Genomic DNA, 18,212 nt, shown 5'->3' with positions numbered 1-18,212 from the left:
TGTTTTGTTGCTTCCTGGCAGCTAGTTTAATTTCCCCCATCCTTTTTCAGCTAGAGAAGCCAGACAGCCAATTATGTATACATTTACTGACAAAAGCACTTTTCTATAATGTAATTGCCTGCCAAGGCTGTAACTACAGCGTATTACAATGCCTGTTTGTATAATCTCTGAATTTGGATTTATTAAGATGTATTTTTGATTCAGATTTCTGAACGTTGCTCTAAGAATTGATTAAGCATTAATAACAAATAAACATTTTGGTTACCATGGTTATGATGAGGGCTGAATCTTTAGTCACTCATGCGTCCTTTGATAAGAAAGTTGTGAAGGAGGAGGGGCTGTTTGAGATAAGACTAACTGTGGACTTTGCATCAGCCATTTATGATCCTTAAAATTACTGCATGTCTGAGACTTTCAAGCATTGCTGAAATTAACATTTTTATCATTAAATGTGTATTAAATTATCAGCTACAGTTTTGTGAGAAGAGTCGGCTGATTTTTTTCTCACACGTAGAAGTGCATAATCACATTGTTTTTGTTAGGATACATCAGGATATTAGTTTAATTTGTAAGAACTACATTTGGAACAAAGCAAAGCAAAAGATTAAATAAATAAATTGCAGACATTCTATGCCATTTTTTGTAAGGCACAGAAAAAGTCAGGCATGCAGTGTATAACTGTCCCATAGGAGTGCCAGTCTGACACTAAATGAAAATAAAGAAAACCATCAGCACTTGGAAATAAAATAAAGCCACGAGGCATGTTTGCTAGTGTTGCAGCTCTCTTCAGCTGTACATTTATTTCCAAAAGACTGCATATACATCAGCAAACTCTACTGTACAGAAAACATCCAAAATGTTCATAATCATAGATACAGTATACCACAAAGCTGGCCTGGCGATACCAAACAAGTATATTTAGCACTAGAAAAGCTCTTGACCCCTGCATATCAGTGTAATATAGTGTTTTTTTTTTAACTGATATCTTACAGTACATTTGCATGATTCAGAACCATCTTAACCTGTACAACATTCATCATTTACAGAAGTTATACAAGGCACAAGAATCATAATTTGAAGCAAAGGCCTAAATATAACATGAATGTGGGACAGATAAACATTGTTGACTTAACCGTTCAAAGGCTTGAACGTATCACTATAAATGCAGTCCACAATAATAGGGCAAAATCTTAAGTTTGGTTTGTAGCCATTTCTAGAATTATGTTTTTTTTCTTCTATAATTATTTCTGTAAGTTTAACATCATGTTCCAATATTTGGACATAAACGTGAACATTAATAATGTTTAATGAGATCACCAAAGTGATTTTTTTAAAAATTCATTAACATGACAAAACAATTACATGTTTGAATACAATTTTAGAGGAGTGACAGCAAATTTGCTAATAAATTAAAATAAAGGAAATATAATAAAAACTAATTTTGGGCTATTTAATATAGTTGTGGACAACTACAGTAATAAACACGTCAAACATGCTGCTGTTCTCAGTGCTTCTCAACATAAAATGATCAGCAAATCATTAAATCCTTCATCAAACTTATATTAAAAATACAAAAAATAAATATTTATATAAAAAGAATATCCAGAGTAAGAGATAAAGCTTAACATTTTAAACCAGTGGCAAGCATTGTAGTGGCTAGAACACTGAAAACCAATTAAAATGAGCTCTTGGAGGCATTTCTGTTTGACAGAGAGAAGGTTAATGAAGTAGATGACTTAGAAAAGGAGGACAACTTTTTTCCTGCACTTCTGACAGCATTTTTTCCACACAGCTCTTTTTCTTTTATCAGACCTTAATTATAACTCTCACTGCTCACCGGTCCATGTTCCCCCATTGTGTTTCCCACCGCACGGTGGAATATGGTCAGAGGAGATAAGAGAGGCTTCATTTCACAGCGGTCTCTTGGAGCTAATCCTTTTCAGATGCATTTTAAAAGAAAGCTATACGTTTTAACAAAAGGGATGTGCTGCCGTTTGCATGGCTTAAGTAAACGCTTCTTCTGGTCAATATTAGTCTCAGGCCTAACGCTCTATAAAAGGCATGATACCATCCTGCTGTCTGCCCTGATGACTCAAACACGCTCACAGGAACAGAGTAATGCATTTGAGCGAGCATTGAGGTATGCATTGAGGTTTTTTAAGCAAAAAACGTAATGGATTTTTATCCTCCTAACCTGCGTAAATTAGGTTATTTTCTAATACGCTAGTCCTCATTTCTAATAGTGCTCTGCCATAGCCGAAGAATCTTTATTATAAAACGGATAGTTCCGGTCCTTGATTTTGATTGGCTGAGCCACGTTCGAAGCTGTTGTAAATTACTCTACAAACATACACCTTTGTTTACTTGTGTGTGTTGCTCAGCAACCACTTTGTTTCAACCACAACTGATTCTGAGGAACTACATTGATTGGTGGAAGAATAATGTTTTTATTAATATCATTACACTTTATTTGCTCTGTTTTATTTTGTGAAACCTTACTACGCATATGGAATAACCGTTTTACAAAAGCAATAAGCCCCGTGAAGCTGTGGTTTACAGTGAATTTATAACAGCTAAGGGGGTTTTAGTTTTAACAACACCCATTAGCTGTTATAAATTCACTGTAAACCACGGCTTCTTGGGGCTTATTGCTTTATATTACCATATATTATTTAGAATTATTCTTCAACCGATCCCATTAAGACAGAGATAAAAGAATGTCGTGAGTCACGATCACAATGTGTGATGAGCAAAAAAGGCCGTTTGCAGGAGTGTATTTCCCTCTCTTCCCTTCTCTAAATGTCATATAGTGCAAACAAAGCACACGTCAGTAGTAACATGCAGAAGGGATGTAAATAAATCGCAACTCTGGAACACTAGTGAAAAAAGGAAAAGATTAAAACGATAGTTCAGCCAAAAATAAAAAGAGTCTTCAAACAAAAGAAGATATTTTGACAGTTTCGGATTCCATTGTATTTTTTGTCCATATAATAGAAATAGAAAAACTTAAACTGTTTGCATACCAACATTTTTCATAATATCTTCTTTTATGTTCCAATTAGTGCTGTCAAACGATTAATCGTGATTAATCGCATCCAAAATAAAAGTTTTTGTTTACATAATATATGTGTGTGCGTACTGTGTATATTTATTATGCATGTATAAATACATACACATGCATGTATATATTTAAGAAAAATATGTTATGTTTATATATTAAATATATTTAGATATAATATAAATTATATGAATATATACATGTAAATATTTTCAAAATATATACTACATGTGTGTGTATTTATATATACATAATAAATTAGTACACACACTCATATATACTGTATTATGTAAACAAAAACGTTTTTTTTTGTGGATGCGATTAATCGCAATTAATCGTTTGACAGCACTAGCTCCAAAGAAAAAAAGTCATACAGTTTTAGAACGACACGAGGGTGAGTAAATGATGATAGAATTTTCATTTTGGGATGGACTATTCCTTTAATTATGATGCTGACACAAGGAAATGCTCAAGAACATCCCAGTCTGGCCACCAATAAAATCCCACACAATAATAATAATAATAATAATAATACTACTAACAATAATAAAATCATAAACACCAAGGAAAGGCTAAGGTGGAATTTTATGAAAGTTGTGATGGCTTGGCACTTTTAGAAAAGCATTTTGAAGCTGTTAAATCTGTGCCAAATTCATACCAACTCATCCTTCCTTCGCACATGTACAGATATGTGAAACCTTCTGATTGGTCGCATTTTGTCTGAGTCTTCTGTCAGACTGGATATGCCTCAGCTGGCTCCTCTTGGACTCTAAATTAAAGATGCTGGGGAATTGCACCTGGTGGAGTACATGTTGTCTTCAAAACGTAAAGTCTGTTTCTTTGTCATCTGGACTCTGAGGCAGACTTTTACAGTGGATCTTTCCGATCTCCTCCAAAGCACTTGCAAGGGAGTCAAGATCTCCACTGTCCTGATGCCTGGCCTCCCAGAGACTGAGAATGACAGCAGAGGGACTCTTCTGCTTGGTAAAGTAGGACAGGTTCCTGTGCCGAAAGGAAATGCAGGTTTCACAAGAGAAGATGACGTTATTTGAGTACGTAGCAAGATCATATAATATATGTCAACCTTCTATCCCACAGACAATGTTTGCAAGCACATCTGGATAACTTTTTATTATATTTGCATTAAATTATATGTGCATTATTTATAGCCTGACTCTGACTATCCTTATGTATCCTTCTGTTGTTTTTTAAGGACTACAGCTGAAATTAATACATGACGTGTGTGCTGTTACTTGTAATGTGCCAATAGATGGCAGTGTTGTAATATAATTCTAAACTCAAATGGTCATGTGACATAGGTTCAAGAAAAGGTAACAAGATGTTTGCTTTTTTTAATAAATATTAATTCTCATTTATTTCAAATGGCACAAATTAGAGCTGCAATACCAGTTTATATCTTCATAACTGTGATGCATTTATGTATTAGTAGCACAAATGTATTAGTAGGAATGAAAAACATGTCTTCAATTTTAACAGTTCTCTTTTTATTTGCATGGTTTCCTTTTGTAGAGTTACTTGGATGCAACTCTTGTTAAAATAAAAATAATAATAATATAATAAAAACTAAATAAACCCATTTTAGACCCAACTGACAAATAAAATGTTCAGATTTAAAAGGAAAGTTTAGGGTTTGTATTGCATTCAGCTCATAGATCATCTACACAGAAACAAAATCTGTATAAACTATCAATGTGCTATACAATTGCTTCATAGATAAAGGGAAGGTGGTGGCTCTTATATCTCTCAAATCTCCAGTGGTTCTTTAACTTCTAACCTTTGTAGAAATTGAATTCAATAAAGATGAAAAGCCTGAGGAGTATGAGTTCTGAGTGAAATGATCGAGCAAAGTGGAGTGCAGTCTCAGCTTATTATTCAAGGGCATTGTTAAAGTGAGCACTGCTGCAATGAGTTTCAATCAGTCCTGTTGCCTTGGCTACATCTCTCTCTGGCGCTCACCTTTGAATGTGGAGTTTCTGAGCTAAGAGCTGCCAGTCCTTGCCCTTGGCGTTGGCAGTATCGAAGGTGGTGCATATCCGCTGACGTATGGACAGGGGGATTTTGAAGGCTTTGGCCCCCGTCTGTGAAGTCACTGTGCAATCTGCCTGCATAAAAAATGGAACCGTCTCTTTCTCACTCTGAAAGAAAAAAAAAAACATGTTTTTGGCATGCAATTTTTTTTACCTAAAAAGGAGCTTGAAAAAACACTTATGGTTTATTTTACCCATGTACTAAAAACATAGGGTCAGAATGACTAAACAGGGCAAATTAACGTCAGACCGCAATCCCATAAAAGTGCTGATGGGAGTGGAAATTTGCGGTTGATGAGCATGAGCAAATTAAAGAACACAGACGCAGCCGGATCATTCCCATAATGACCAACGCAAACTACCAAGAGTGGTGCAATTGAGCAATTATTGCAGCCATGGCAAGCACAAAATGGGTTGAAACTAATTTTTTGGGGGCATTTAATAATGGCAGTAAATTAACTACTGAAAACCTTAGTATATATCACACTGCATGACTGCATAAATACTCTCCTCCCATATATTTCACATCTAAAAGGGAATCTCTTACAAATACATATGCAATAAGTCAGCTGCAAAAATAACTGTCCACACCTTTTCATCTCTAATTTTTCACTGCACGTCTTTATTAAATCCTGACAGTAGTTTTTTAATGCCAAAAGCTCGCTAGCGCAAGCTTTAAGTAAATCTGACCCCAAATGACAGTAACTTTTAGAGGAAGAGTTAAATAAAATGAAAACTGCCATTTCTTAACTCATTTTGTCATTTCAAACCTGTATGCTGTTTTTTCTTTTTCTTTGGAACACAAAAGAATTTCTGAATATTTGTCAAATTTTTTTCCGTGCAACAACTGCAAATTCAGACTTTTGAGCTCCAAAATGCATAAAAAGCACCATAGAACACTACAAAAATAGTCCGCACAACACATGCACTATATTTCAAGCTCTGAGTGAATATGATCTGAATTTTAAGTCATTATTCACATTACTCTTTAACTCTATACTGTGATTCGGAATCCAAATAGGCACCTTCTCAAGCACTGATGCCATAGAAGAACTATTCTTGCTCCCCAAAGAACTTTTCAGTGAGCAGTTCTTGGCATGAAGAACATTTCAATAAACTAAAGAAACTTTTTCCACTGTAAGAACCTTCTGCACAATCGAACGTTTCCATGGATGTTAAAAGTTCCTCAAGGAACCATAGATGCCAATGAAGAACCTTTATTTTTAAGAGTGTATGGTACAGGCTAGATATCAATAGCAGCATATTTGATATGAGAGCTGCACTGAAATCATTAAATAATTTGTTCATGGTGCTCCTTTTTAGAGATTGACAGCCTCTCACTAAAAACTGTCCTTGTTTGTAAGATATCAAGACTCTTTAAAATTATTTTTTCGTTCCACAGAAAAAAATAAACATGAGGCTGAGACACAGACAGACAGAGATGTTATTAAACCCAGTGATATTATCAATCTGACCTCTCCCACTGAGGTGTAGACCTGCAGGATCTGCTCGTGACCTTTGACCTGCCGCACACTGATCTTGCAGGAGAGCTGGGTGGTTGAGGTGCTATGTCTCTGCAGTGAGAAGGCACAGTGCACAGGCTGCTGGTTACTATACCACACTTGGGTGAAGGAGAATTCCTGCAGCGGGATGAGGACACCAGAAATAAAGAGAAGAAGAGAGAGAGAGAGAGATCAGAGAGCTGAGTCAGGGAAAGTGCCTGATCCATGAAAAATGTGGAAGCATGCGTGTTAAGAGACTTGTCTTTGAGACCATCAGTACAAAAGAGACACCAACTCTAATCCCTGTTAATTCCGATGATAGGGGTCAGTGCTGGGTTATGTACAACACACCGTATCTGGGAGCAGGGCAGCATAAGGGAAAGCAATTGCCTTTGATGTATAATTAATTTCTGTGAAGCAGCACATCTGCAGGGAGTGTCCTTGACCTCTCCCGTACTGTTTCTCCAGCCCTGCATATTGAAATGACCTGCGAGATGCTCCATGTCAACAATAATAGGAACCCTGAGCAGAAGAGATGCTTGATGGGACAGCAGATGCCGTAAAGGGTTAGTTCATCCAAAAATGAAAATTAGCTTGTGTTTTACTTACCCTCGAAGCATCCTAGGTGTATATGACTTTCTTCTTTCAGACGAATCCAGTCTGAGTTATATTAAAAATTGTCCTGGCTATTCCAAGCTCTATCATTGCAATTAGCGGGTGTTGCATTTGAACAGTCCACAAGTCGTCAAATAAAGCTTGCGCATTCATAATAAAACGTGCCGCAGACGGCTCCGGGGGATGAATAAAGGCCCCCTGTAGCGAATCCATGTGTTTTTGTTAGAAAAATATCCATATTTCAAACATAATAAACACTTTTCTCTCACTTCTGTTATCTGTCATACGCGGATCCGTTCCAGCGGAAGGCGTATGACGTATGCGCAGCGTGCGTGCCTTTGAGATATGCTAGTCTCGCGAGTTTGTTTAATAGGAGCAAAGGAAGCAAAGTTTCCTTACTTTAGCAAAGGAAAACCAGTCTCCTCTTGGTTTATATCGAATACATATAAAGACATTTTTCTTTGCAAATCTTCGGTTTGTACTTCTAATTCGTGACCGGCGTTTTGTTTTGTTCTCTCTCCGCATTCGTCACTAATCACGCAACGTCGCGCATCTTACGTCATCCGCCGGAACTGCTTCAGTGTATGACAGTCAGCGGAAGTGAGAGAAAAGTGTTTATTACGTTTGAAATATGGATATTTTTCTTACAAAAACTCATGGATTCGCTACAGGGGGCCTTTATTCATCCCCCGGAGCCGTCTGTGGCACGTTTTATTATGAATGCGCTAGCTTTATTTGACGACTTGTGGACTGTTCAACTGCAACACCCGCTGACTGCAATGATAGAGCTTGGAATAGCCAGGACAATTTTTAATATAACTCCGACTGGATTCGTCTGAAAGAAGAAAGTCATATACACCTAGGATGCTTCGAGGGTAAGTAAAACACAAGCTAATTTTCATTTTTGGGCGAACTAACCCTTTAATGCCGGGATTAATTTCTCCCTCGAGTAGGCATACTTAAAGCATGTTCCAGGAGGCAGAAGCACCTCTGAACTGATGAAATGCCAGAACCTAGAACCAAACACTTGTTACTCTGTATCTGCATGAGTGTCGGTCTTCAGAGTTGAAACTTGTAGTGCTGTATGAATGAAAACTAAAACTATTACTCTATGCTTCATATAAGAGATTCACACATGCAGACTAGATTTTTTTATTTACATTTTGGACTTTTTGCTCTTATCATAAAAGCACAGAATTGTCAGGAAATCGTATTAAAACATTGTATTTTTGTCTTGTTTTGCATTACAAATTTTATAAGATGTTAAAACATGACACAATTACTTTGCAAAATTGAAGCAAAATTGCATAAAATATTAAGACTTGTTTTCAGAGAATAGTTTATTTTTTCTTGCCTCACTTGCTAATTGTTTTTATTAAATAATAAAATGAATAAAAAACAATTAGCCAGTAAATACATCTAACATCAAGATGGCAGTTTAATGCTTAAAAATAGAAATATTTAATTGAATTTATGTTCTCTAAAAACAAGCTTTAATATCTTACTAAATGACTGGAAAAACAGAACAATAATCTTGATCGCATAAAATTACCTCATATTATGTGTACTCTACAAAAGTTCTGGGTTAGTTTTTTCCTTAACCCAAATGCTGGGTACAGCCATTCGGGTCATTTCATTGGGTTATTTTATTGTTTTTACCCAAGTGCTGGATAGTTTTTAGTTAACTCAGTTGCTGTGTAACCCAGTGTTGGGTAGCCAAACTGGTCAAAACCAGGCAAATTTTGTGAGGAATCTTCTTAAATGAAATTATGATTTATATTACATAGAAACAGGAAAATGCATTTAGTCTCACATTATACCTTTTTGTTTATATTTGCATTGCAGCTAATGTCTGCAGGCTTCTACAAATGCAGCATACACTGGATCTACGCAGAGCTAGGGCTGGACGATTTATCGAAAAGAAATCGAAACCGAAATTCAGAACCTGTAACCGACATAATGTCTGTTATTTCGTTTTTTTAATCCTATTAATACTTTCCCCTTAAAAACATACTACCGCATCAGCGCTATACGGACGCGTATGACCGTTGCGCTTGCGTGTTTTGCAGTGTCTCGCACGTAAGTGGCGCGTTAAAAGAATTTAAACTTTTAGACGCAGCGCCGCTCATCAATGTCAGTTCCTAAACAGTGGACCAATCAGAAGACCCCAGAGGCACGGCAAGCGTTGCGAGCTTTTGTTTACAGTAGCAGGTTGACATAACACAACGGAGTAGGCATTCTGCGCTGTGCTTTTTTAAAACCATTCCTGGGCGCTGCGTCTCACGGTTTTAGACACAAAGACTATGTGAACAGCCAGTAAGAACCTAGAGTAAATACACATATAGAGTGATAGGACAAGATCAATGAGATGGTGTCATGCTTTTTCTCTTAATCAGCAGTGTTCTATTTGCATACATTCAAGATTTAAAGGAGACATATTATGCCCCTTTTTATAATATGTAATATAAGTCTCTGGTGTCCCCAGAATGTGTCTGTGAAGTTTCAGCTCAAAATACTCCACAGATCATTTATTATGTCATTTTGAAAATGCTCATTTTGAGTGGAAGCAGAAACACGCTGTTTTTCGGGCCTGTCTCTTTAAATGCAAATGAGCTGCTGCTGCTCCCCGCCCCCTTTTCCAGAATAGAGCTGCGCCATTACAGCTCGGACCAGCTAAAAACATCTGTTTTGGTTCTGATTATCATGTTTATCGCGCTGAAATCATGCGTTTTAAACCAAATGAGTTTAAACTTCTGATATACGGTTTTCTGAGCGCACACATCCGAACCACACGTACAGAAAGCGGCCACCAGACAGCATGTGAGTACTAAATTAAGTTCTCATTCACACACAAGTTTACGTTAAAAACACACACGAGTTACAAAAACAGTCGGTTATGTCTGTGAAGGTAAACAGCTGGGAAATAAATCACATGTTTATTTTAGATCTGTGTGGCAGCAGCAATATACAGTAAATAAATCAATAAATCCACTGCTCTCGTCTCCTCTGAGGCTGGGACTCTAAATAGTGTTCTGTGCTCGTCTGTGCAGCCAAAGACAGAACAGTTAGCATGTTCTGCTCAAACTTTCGCCATTGGCATTACACGTTGTCGCTTGCAAAATCAAAATGACGGCGCCGTGGGTGGAAACGTGCAGATTAAGGGCCGGTAATATTATAATGAGATCCCTTTGTCACGTCACCAAGGGAGCGAAATCAGACGCTCTCATTTTTTCAGACGCTTGCAGAAAAAGGCTTACCTAAACAAAGTTACTGGCTTAATCTTTTTCACGTTTCCTTGGTTGGTAGATGCACCGGGGACCTCATTATAGCACTTAAAACCTGGAAAAGTCAGATTTTCATGATATGTCACCTTTAAAACATTTGGTTACAGGAGATGCAAGTTATTATTTTCTACTTTTCACATTGCATTATTTAAAATAATATTAATTTACAAGAGATACAAGTTATTTTCTATTTTTCACATGGCAATATTTTAAATGTATTTTGTTTGCAAGAGATGCTGGTTATTTTCTACTTTTGACATGGCAATATTCATTTATTTTGTTTGCAAAAAATGAAAGTTATTTTCTATTTTTTTTTAGGAAACTTGCTTTTTACAATAAAACTGAAATGTCACATTTTTCACAAGATGTCTTCATTTCAAGCAAGCTTTGATTTCAATTGTTCGAAATATTCAACAAATAACCATAACTAGTTTGTTTCCTTCAATTATTTTAAAATCACAAAGAAAAGAAATGCACTCTTTCATTAGAAAAAAAAATATCCCACATTTAATAGTGAAGTATTTTTACACTACAACACTTTAATGAACTATGAGGGTAAAAAAATAATAAAATACTTAAAAAAAAAAAAAAAAATCATTAAATAATCGAAATTGAGGTAAAGTGTTCAATTAATCGAGGTTTTGATTTTAGGTCAAATCACCCAGCCCTACGAAGAGCCACCATATGTAAGCTTCACTTCCTGCCAAACAAATGGTGCAACCAAGGCTGATGTTGATCTAGTATGCTATTTGTTTGACATATTGAAATGTATAAACTGTCCCTGTCCATAACAGAGAACAGATTACATTAATATTATTTGAAATGATTAACCTTCAGCATCAGGTTGTTTAACCCAGCACTGTTCAAATACAACCCTGAAAATGTGTATAAAACCCAACGAGCTGGGTCAAAATAACCCAGCATGTGTTCTGTCCATTTTTTACCCAGCACTGGGTTGCCAAATAGCCCGGCAGGGGTCGTTTTTTAATCCAGCATTTTTTTTTTAGTGTAGACTAGCTTTACCTTGGATGTCTACAACACAGTTGTGTACATTACAGTACTGGCCAGAGTAGGTTACCAATTTTAGCATGTTACCTGACAGGTTGTGAATGGTTTGATGCTCCACAGAAACTGAGGGATATCCTGGATGGACACCTGCAGACTGAGGCAGTTTCCTTTGAAGAACAGCATCTTGGGCTCCTCAAGAAGCTGACCTCCTCTACTGGTTTCAGCAGTAACCACTCTCTGTAAAAAATGGAAGTACAGGAAAAACAGAGTGAGAACACTGGGAAAAAACATAGGGAAGGGCAGAAAGTGGTATAAAAAGAAAATGTGGACAGACTAGACAACCATAACAGCACGGTATTGCAGCTACTTTGCTTAGGAGGTGCTGAATGTTTAACCAGTTCAGAAGAGAAATTACTGCAATGGCTAAAAAGGCTAAAACACTAAAGCCAATTTAAAGTGTAACATCTTGTCAATCCATTATAGTTCAAATTCAATATAAGAAATATTATCTGAACTTGATTTTGAGTAGCTAAAAAAAGGTACAGTTTTTGGAAGGAACAAAAGCTCTACAGCTAATAAACATTCAGAAATATAAAAAAGAGCTTTCAAACAAAGTGCTGGTTAAAGCTTTGAAAAGAAAATTTAATTTAAATTGATTACTGGCTTCTTTGATTTCAAGTGAGGCAGTGTTCATCTGTCAAAACTGCTTTGTCTTTCACTGCATTGCAAAGATGAGTGTGTTCTTTATGTGTGTGTGTGTGTGTGTGTGTGTGTGTGTGTGTGTGTGTGTGTGTGCGTGTATGAGCACACAGGAATCTGAGCACTCATGCAAGACAACTGTAATTGACTTTGTGTTTGAAAATAGAACTGACCAAAGCAGACATTCTGATCACACAATTAAACCATAATTCTAAACCCACTCTTTCACCAGTGGTCTCAGACTTTTGGACCCTACTGCAAATGCAGTCTAGCATTACTATGATCTTCTTGTGATACACCACAAATTTACAATAAAATATTTAAATACACTCTTAAAAATAAAGGTGCTTCGAAAGGTTCTTCAAGCGATGCCATAGAAGAACCATTTTTGGTTCCACAAAGAACCATTCAGTCAAAGGTCTGAATGGTTCTTTAAAGAACCATCTCTTTCTTGCGTTTTTGTAATCTGAAGAACCTTATTTCGCCACAAAGAACCTTTTGTGAAACAGAAAGGTTCTTCAGATGTTAAAGGTTCTTTATGGAACCATTTAGACAAAAAGGTTCTTCTATGGCATCGTGAAGCACCTTTATTTTTAAGTGTATAGGAAGTTCTTACAGCAGCCTAGTTTTCCCTATAGGGATTTTTTTTTGAAAGTCTTCAAGAGTTATAAGCCATGAACCAAACCACCCAGCTACAAGGTGAACCACAGCTTAGAAACTTTGATTTGAGGCAAAAAAGTATTTGAAAAGTATTTTAAATGATCTTGGATGGCTGAGGATGAGTATTCTCATCAAATTTGTATTTTTGGGTGAACTACAATCCCAAGAAGCACTGTCAATGACATCCATATTAAAAACAACGGAGCACAATATAAAACTAGAATCATGGATTAAAGTGGTTTTTCACTAAGAAATCAGTTGATAACATGATTAATAATAAATACAATTAAATATGTTTAACAAATGTGGCCTAACAAAAGCCTACATCACTGACTACCTTGTAGCTCAGTAAGTTATGGTTAAAAATCAGTTCCCCTATGGAAATGAAGGGGATTTTTACTTTCAGAACCTGATTGTTGCACTCTATTTGAGTAATGTGATTACGGCCACGTTCACTGTCCTGCTGTCACCTGAAAGGCATGCGGTGTGTCGTCTACACAGTGCACTCGCAAGCTGTAGTCCATGGAGGAGGCCTCCATACTGCCGAACACAGCAATCCTTAGTCTCTTTATGGCAGCATCGGTGATGGGTTCCCCCACTAGTACATAACAGCCCGGCTGATCCAGCAACAAGTGACAGCTATGCGAGTCCATCAGGCAATAGCAGGAGGTTGATTCATCGTCAACTGACATAATTTCCTGTGAACCAAGAAAGAGATGATCAAATCATGGTAACGTGACTCTTTCAACTTTTTTTAACTTTCTAATGAATGCTTGTATTCATTGTATGAAATATATAGTTCAGAAGATGTATGAACTTTAAAGGAACAAGTTATAAGTTAAGTTATAATTAAATATCAAAATAATTTTTTTTCATTCTTCCCACCATCATGCATTATAACCTGCATAATTATGAGAAATATCACAGATTTTTTTTTTTTGGGTCCATACAATGCAAGTCAATGGTAACTTTCTTCAAACACAAGACAAAAAGATTTTAAGTAACTTGAGGATCAGTAAATGATGATAGAATTTTCATTTCTGGGTGAAATATCCCTTTAAGGAGATTTTATGCCCGCTTTGAAGCTTGAAGCTTATCGTAATTCCATGGAGAAGAGCCACTAGTACATTATTTAAAATATACCCTTTTTTGTTCCATAAAGGGGAAAATCATCCTGGTGAACTATCCCTTTTACTGAGCAGCATTTTCGTTCTGTCACAATAAAACCGTAGGAAACATTAGCAATTAAAGTTAATTAACCTTGTCAGTTCTTTATCAGCTAACATGATTCTCAGAAGCAGCGCGTGTCAAAGAGTTGTCTTCAAAGTCTAATTCTAACAGGAAATGAGACTATGATATGTAATGGTACATATGATTTTTTTTATGATAATTTCACCAAGATGTAGGATGCAGTGAATTTGTTTTGGTGCCCAGTGCTATGAAAAGTTCAAAGTGAAATGGTACTCCCTGCAAAAAAATCTCATATACTGTATGTAACTTTAAATTCTAAGAGGTTTCTCATTGGAATGGAAGCCTTCAAAGAAACCATCTTCATACAGACTGACTTGCAGCTACTGCAAGATTTTTTTTTTCACCTCAGCGTGTGAAATAATCTTAGCTCAGCCCATATTTTTGCCAGTGATCAGTGGAAAAAGCTCAATTCAGTCTGCCACATTGAGTTAGAATCACTCACAAATCACGTATCAGCGAGGTCACCTCTGTATTTCTTTGACAAGGTTAGGCTAACATCAAGTCAAGCACAGACATTCATACAATACAGGTTCTTTTCATTTTTCTGACAGACGACCATTTATTATGTGACTGCAGCTCTTCAAAGCAACATAAATATCAAACAGAATGACCTCCTCAGAAAAAACACTCTTTGTAAACTGAAAAAGTATGTGGCGCATGTGGAAGGGATAGAAATTCGTACTACTGCAGTCTTTCTTTGACAAGTCTGTGATTTAACCAGCAGTTTTTATGTAATTACTTCAGTCATCACCAACACTGGAGCTGTCACTGGTTCAAATAAAACTGTTAAAAGCCAGGGAAAAACTGTCAGCAAATGCATTTTCGTGAGGACTGCTGGTTGTAATCTCAAGGATAAGTACCGTGCTTTGGAACAATCTGAAATTCATCTAAATAATGGCTCAGGCTGGTGGTCCGACACAAAAAGAAGGTTATTATCTAATCGCCTTCAATAACGCTAGCGGCTCACAATAAACAAACGTTGTACCTCTATGGTAAGCTATCATTAATACATCAACTTTCAAGCCGTGATGACAGTTTTAAGTTTTCAGAGGCTGACGCCAGAGTAAAACACATGGGACTAGGACAAATGAGAGTGATTGTAGTAGGGTCAGGAGGGAGGTCCCATCCATGACTCCTGTCCTGATTGCCTCGTGTCAGCTCTTATTTCAGGTGGTCCTCTAGCACAACCAGATTGATATATCCTGGGTCTGATGGGGCGCCTTGTCCCAATGCTCCTGCTGTTTGACTGCCATGAACTGTGTGTCTTCCCAGCTATTACAGGCTGTAATTGTTTTTTCCTTGAGCACCTCACTGCCGTAGCCTCCTCTGAGGAACTGCTGTCCCTGGATCTCTTGTCAAGAGTGCACAATCGCCTAATCAACACATTTTTAAAACACGCACAGCCTCAAAGGCTGCCATGTGCTTTTACAGGATGTGGTTCAAATTAATTTCACTCATAATTGGTTAATGGCACATGTTGCCAGGTTAACTGTATCAAATGACTTCAGAAATATATCTAAATGGCAACATAAACGTTTAATCATCAGGGGCTGACGGTATGTATTTAACTGAGTAAAGTGTTAAATCATTTTTTTAAATGTTATGTTGACAAAGGTTGCCAGTGCATTGTACTATATTGGCCCATCACTAATAATTGAGAATGTTTTCAATCTGGCATACTTATGAGTCACACAGAAAAGAATTTGAAATGATTTTGCTGTAAAAAACACAGAAGTCATGTCTTTGTTCCTACCTCCCACTTGTTGTCCTTGGTTTGTCTCTTGAGTTTAATGTTCCAGTTTTCAGCGCTGACTTCAGCACAATGAGCTATCGTCATGGCAACAGGATAGGACAGGTTTAGCCCCGGAGGTCCATACGTGATCTCTGGCCCTAACAGAATCTCACACCTTTCCTCTGATTGGGCACTAGCAGACAAAATGAAAAACCAAAAAGATAAATATTAATATATCATTGATAATTGCCAGAGAAACCACACCATTATTTATTTTGACATAAATAAAATATACTCAGGGTCAGTAGGTGTTTTTTTTTAAAGAAATTACTACTTTTATTTTATTAGCAAGGATACATTAAAATTGATGCATGTGACAGTATGTACAATTATGTTACACAATATTTCTTCTATTACTATTTCAAATAAATGTTGTTCTTTTAAATTTTCTACTACTCAAAAAATCTTTAAAAACTGTTTTCACAAAAATATATTAAGCAGCAAATCCGTCTTCAACAAAGATTATAATAAAAAAAATGTTTCTTGAGCATAAAACCAGCATATGAGAATGATTTCTAAAGGATCATGGCACTGTGACTGGAGTGTAAAGGCTGTTGAAAATTTAGCTTTGCCATCACAAGAATAAATAACATTTTAAATATATATATTATTTATTATTATTTAAAGAAAGATTTTTAAATTGTAAAGACATTTTAAATTGTAATACATTTTCACAATTTAATTGTTTTCACTATTTTTGATTAAATAAATGCAGCCTTGGTTAGATACTCCTTTCAGAAACATTTTGAGTGGTAGTGTGAATAAATAAATAAATAAATAATCAAACAAACAAATGTATGCATTTGGCAGATGCCCTTACTCAAAGCAGGTTACACTGCATTCAAAGTTATCAGTGCATGCCATTCTTGGGAATCAAACATTGATATCATTAGCGTTACACTTGACTGTTTGAGCTATACACTAGACCCCTTTGGCCAATAATTAAAATAGTCAAGACATTTAGCTAAATCAAATAAAAATGAAAACAAAACACAATAAAAATACACTGACAGAAAAATGTGCTCGCAACTCTTGTTATACTGCATAAATAATACAATGATGAAAACTGTCACGTCTGCAGTCTACAGAATCATTACAAACACGACTTCGAGAACCTTGATTTAGGGGAAGCTACTGATTCTCTGAGGGCACTGGAGTCGTTTAGCATCTCTTGCATATTCATTAGTCATTGCTTATGATCTTCTGGCCATTATCTCTACCTTCCATCTTTTCCTTGTGGTGGTAAACCACAAAATAAAATGCATTAATGAGAAAGAGCTAATGAAGGCTTTGGCCTTTCATGCAAATTTAAAGGTAAAAAAAGGAAACAGAAAGGAAGGGGAAGCCTTTCGGTTGTCAACACTGCATAGTCTGTACAACATGGAAATGCATATATACATAATGTGGCCCTTTCAATTTATTTTCTAGCAATAAACATTGGATAGACATCAACATTTAATAGAAAAAACTGAGCCAATTAAAGCTGATTTTAAAAGCAGGGCTGTGAACAACAGTTGTATATTTATATTTGTATATCATACTGGTAAAAATGTATAGCCTGAATGCACTGTAAGTCGCTTTGGATAAAAGCGTCTGCTAAATGCATGAATTATTATTATAATTATTATTATTTAGCCAACACTGAGTTAGATAATATTAATAAATAATTCTGTTAGGTAAATAGTTTGTCAAACTTATCTAATAAAATACAAAAGCTAAAAAAGTGCTTCTCACACTTTAAATAAAGCACCAAAAGTGCCATGCATATCCAAAGCTTTGCTCTTTTTGTCTTTCCAACTAACCACTTTGTAATACAAAATTCACTCCAAACTGAAAATCTAAGAGCACCACAGCAGCAGAACTTGCTTTAAGGACTTTTGCAGTATGCCCAAAGGACGCCATAAGCTTTTACAGTTTATCTGAATTTATATTAATTCAGCTTTGCTGAAGAGGGAATAAGGACTAAAACACTCTTTACAGCCAATCAGTCTGTCCTCTTCCAAACTCTCTTCAAGTGTTCTTCTATTTACATCTAATTACTATTCAGGCATGTCAGGCCTGTAAGAACTTCAATGTGATTCAAATCTCATTCAGGTTTAACTAAAAGAGGCTGTGTGAAGGACAATGCATGATGAATGTCTGAAACACCTCAACTGTACGTGTTTGACACTGACATCCTTGAGGCAAAAACATTGTCCTTCAATTATCTTTTAATTTCCAGGGTGTATTTGAACAAGCAAAAAACACAACCACTCAAGCGAAAGGTTTGTTGTCTTTACATAATTCAAATAATAT

At 36.2% G+C, this 18,212-nt stretch overlaps 1 protein-coding gene across 3 annotated transcripts in view; it reads right to left on the bottom strand.

Annotated features, from left to right (window-relative positions):
• Nucleotides 1-3,463: 3,463 nt before the first annotated feature.
• The window catches only part of LOC107673416 (netrin receptor UNC5D-like), a 126,308-nt gene continuing 111,559 nt past the window's right edge, over nt 3,464-18,212 (bottom strand). For all 3 annotated transcript variants that reach the window (XM_016467000.1, XM_016467001.1, XM_016467002.1), the window contains exons 12-17: nt 15,879-16,050; nt 13,345-13,572; nt 11,603-11,752; nt 6,582-6,746; nt 5,036-5,214; nt 3,464-4,060 (exon numbers count right to left, since the gene is read on the bottom strand). In XM_016467000.1, the coding sequence (XP_016322486.1) occupies nt 3,877-4,060; nt 5,036-5,214; nt 6,582-6,746; nt 11,603-11,752; nt 13,345-13,572; nt 15,879-16,050 (1,078 nt within the window). In that variant the 3' untranslated portion in view covers nt 3,464-3,876. The remainder of the gene's footprint in view (nt 4,061-5,035; nt 5,215-6,581; nt 6,747-11,602; nt 11,753-13,344; nt 13,573-15,878; nt 16,051-18,212) is intronic.

This window comes from Sinocyclocheilus anshuiensis, unplaced genomic scaffold (genome assembly GCF_001515605.1).
Source record: "Sinocyclocheilus anshuiensis isolate Anshui unplaced genomic scaffold, SAMN03320099.WGS_v1.1 scaffold508, whole genome shotgun sequence".
In the NCBI taxonomy this organism is placed as follows: Eukaryota; Metazoa; Chordata; class Actinopteri; order Cypriniformes; family Cyprinidae; genus Sinocyclocheilus; species Sinocyclocheilus anshuiensis.
This window is presented reverse-complemented; position numbering and strand designations above follow the sequence as displayed.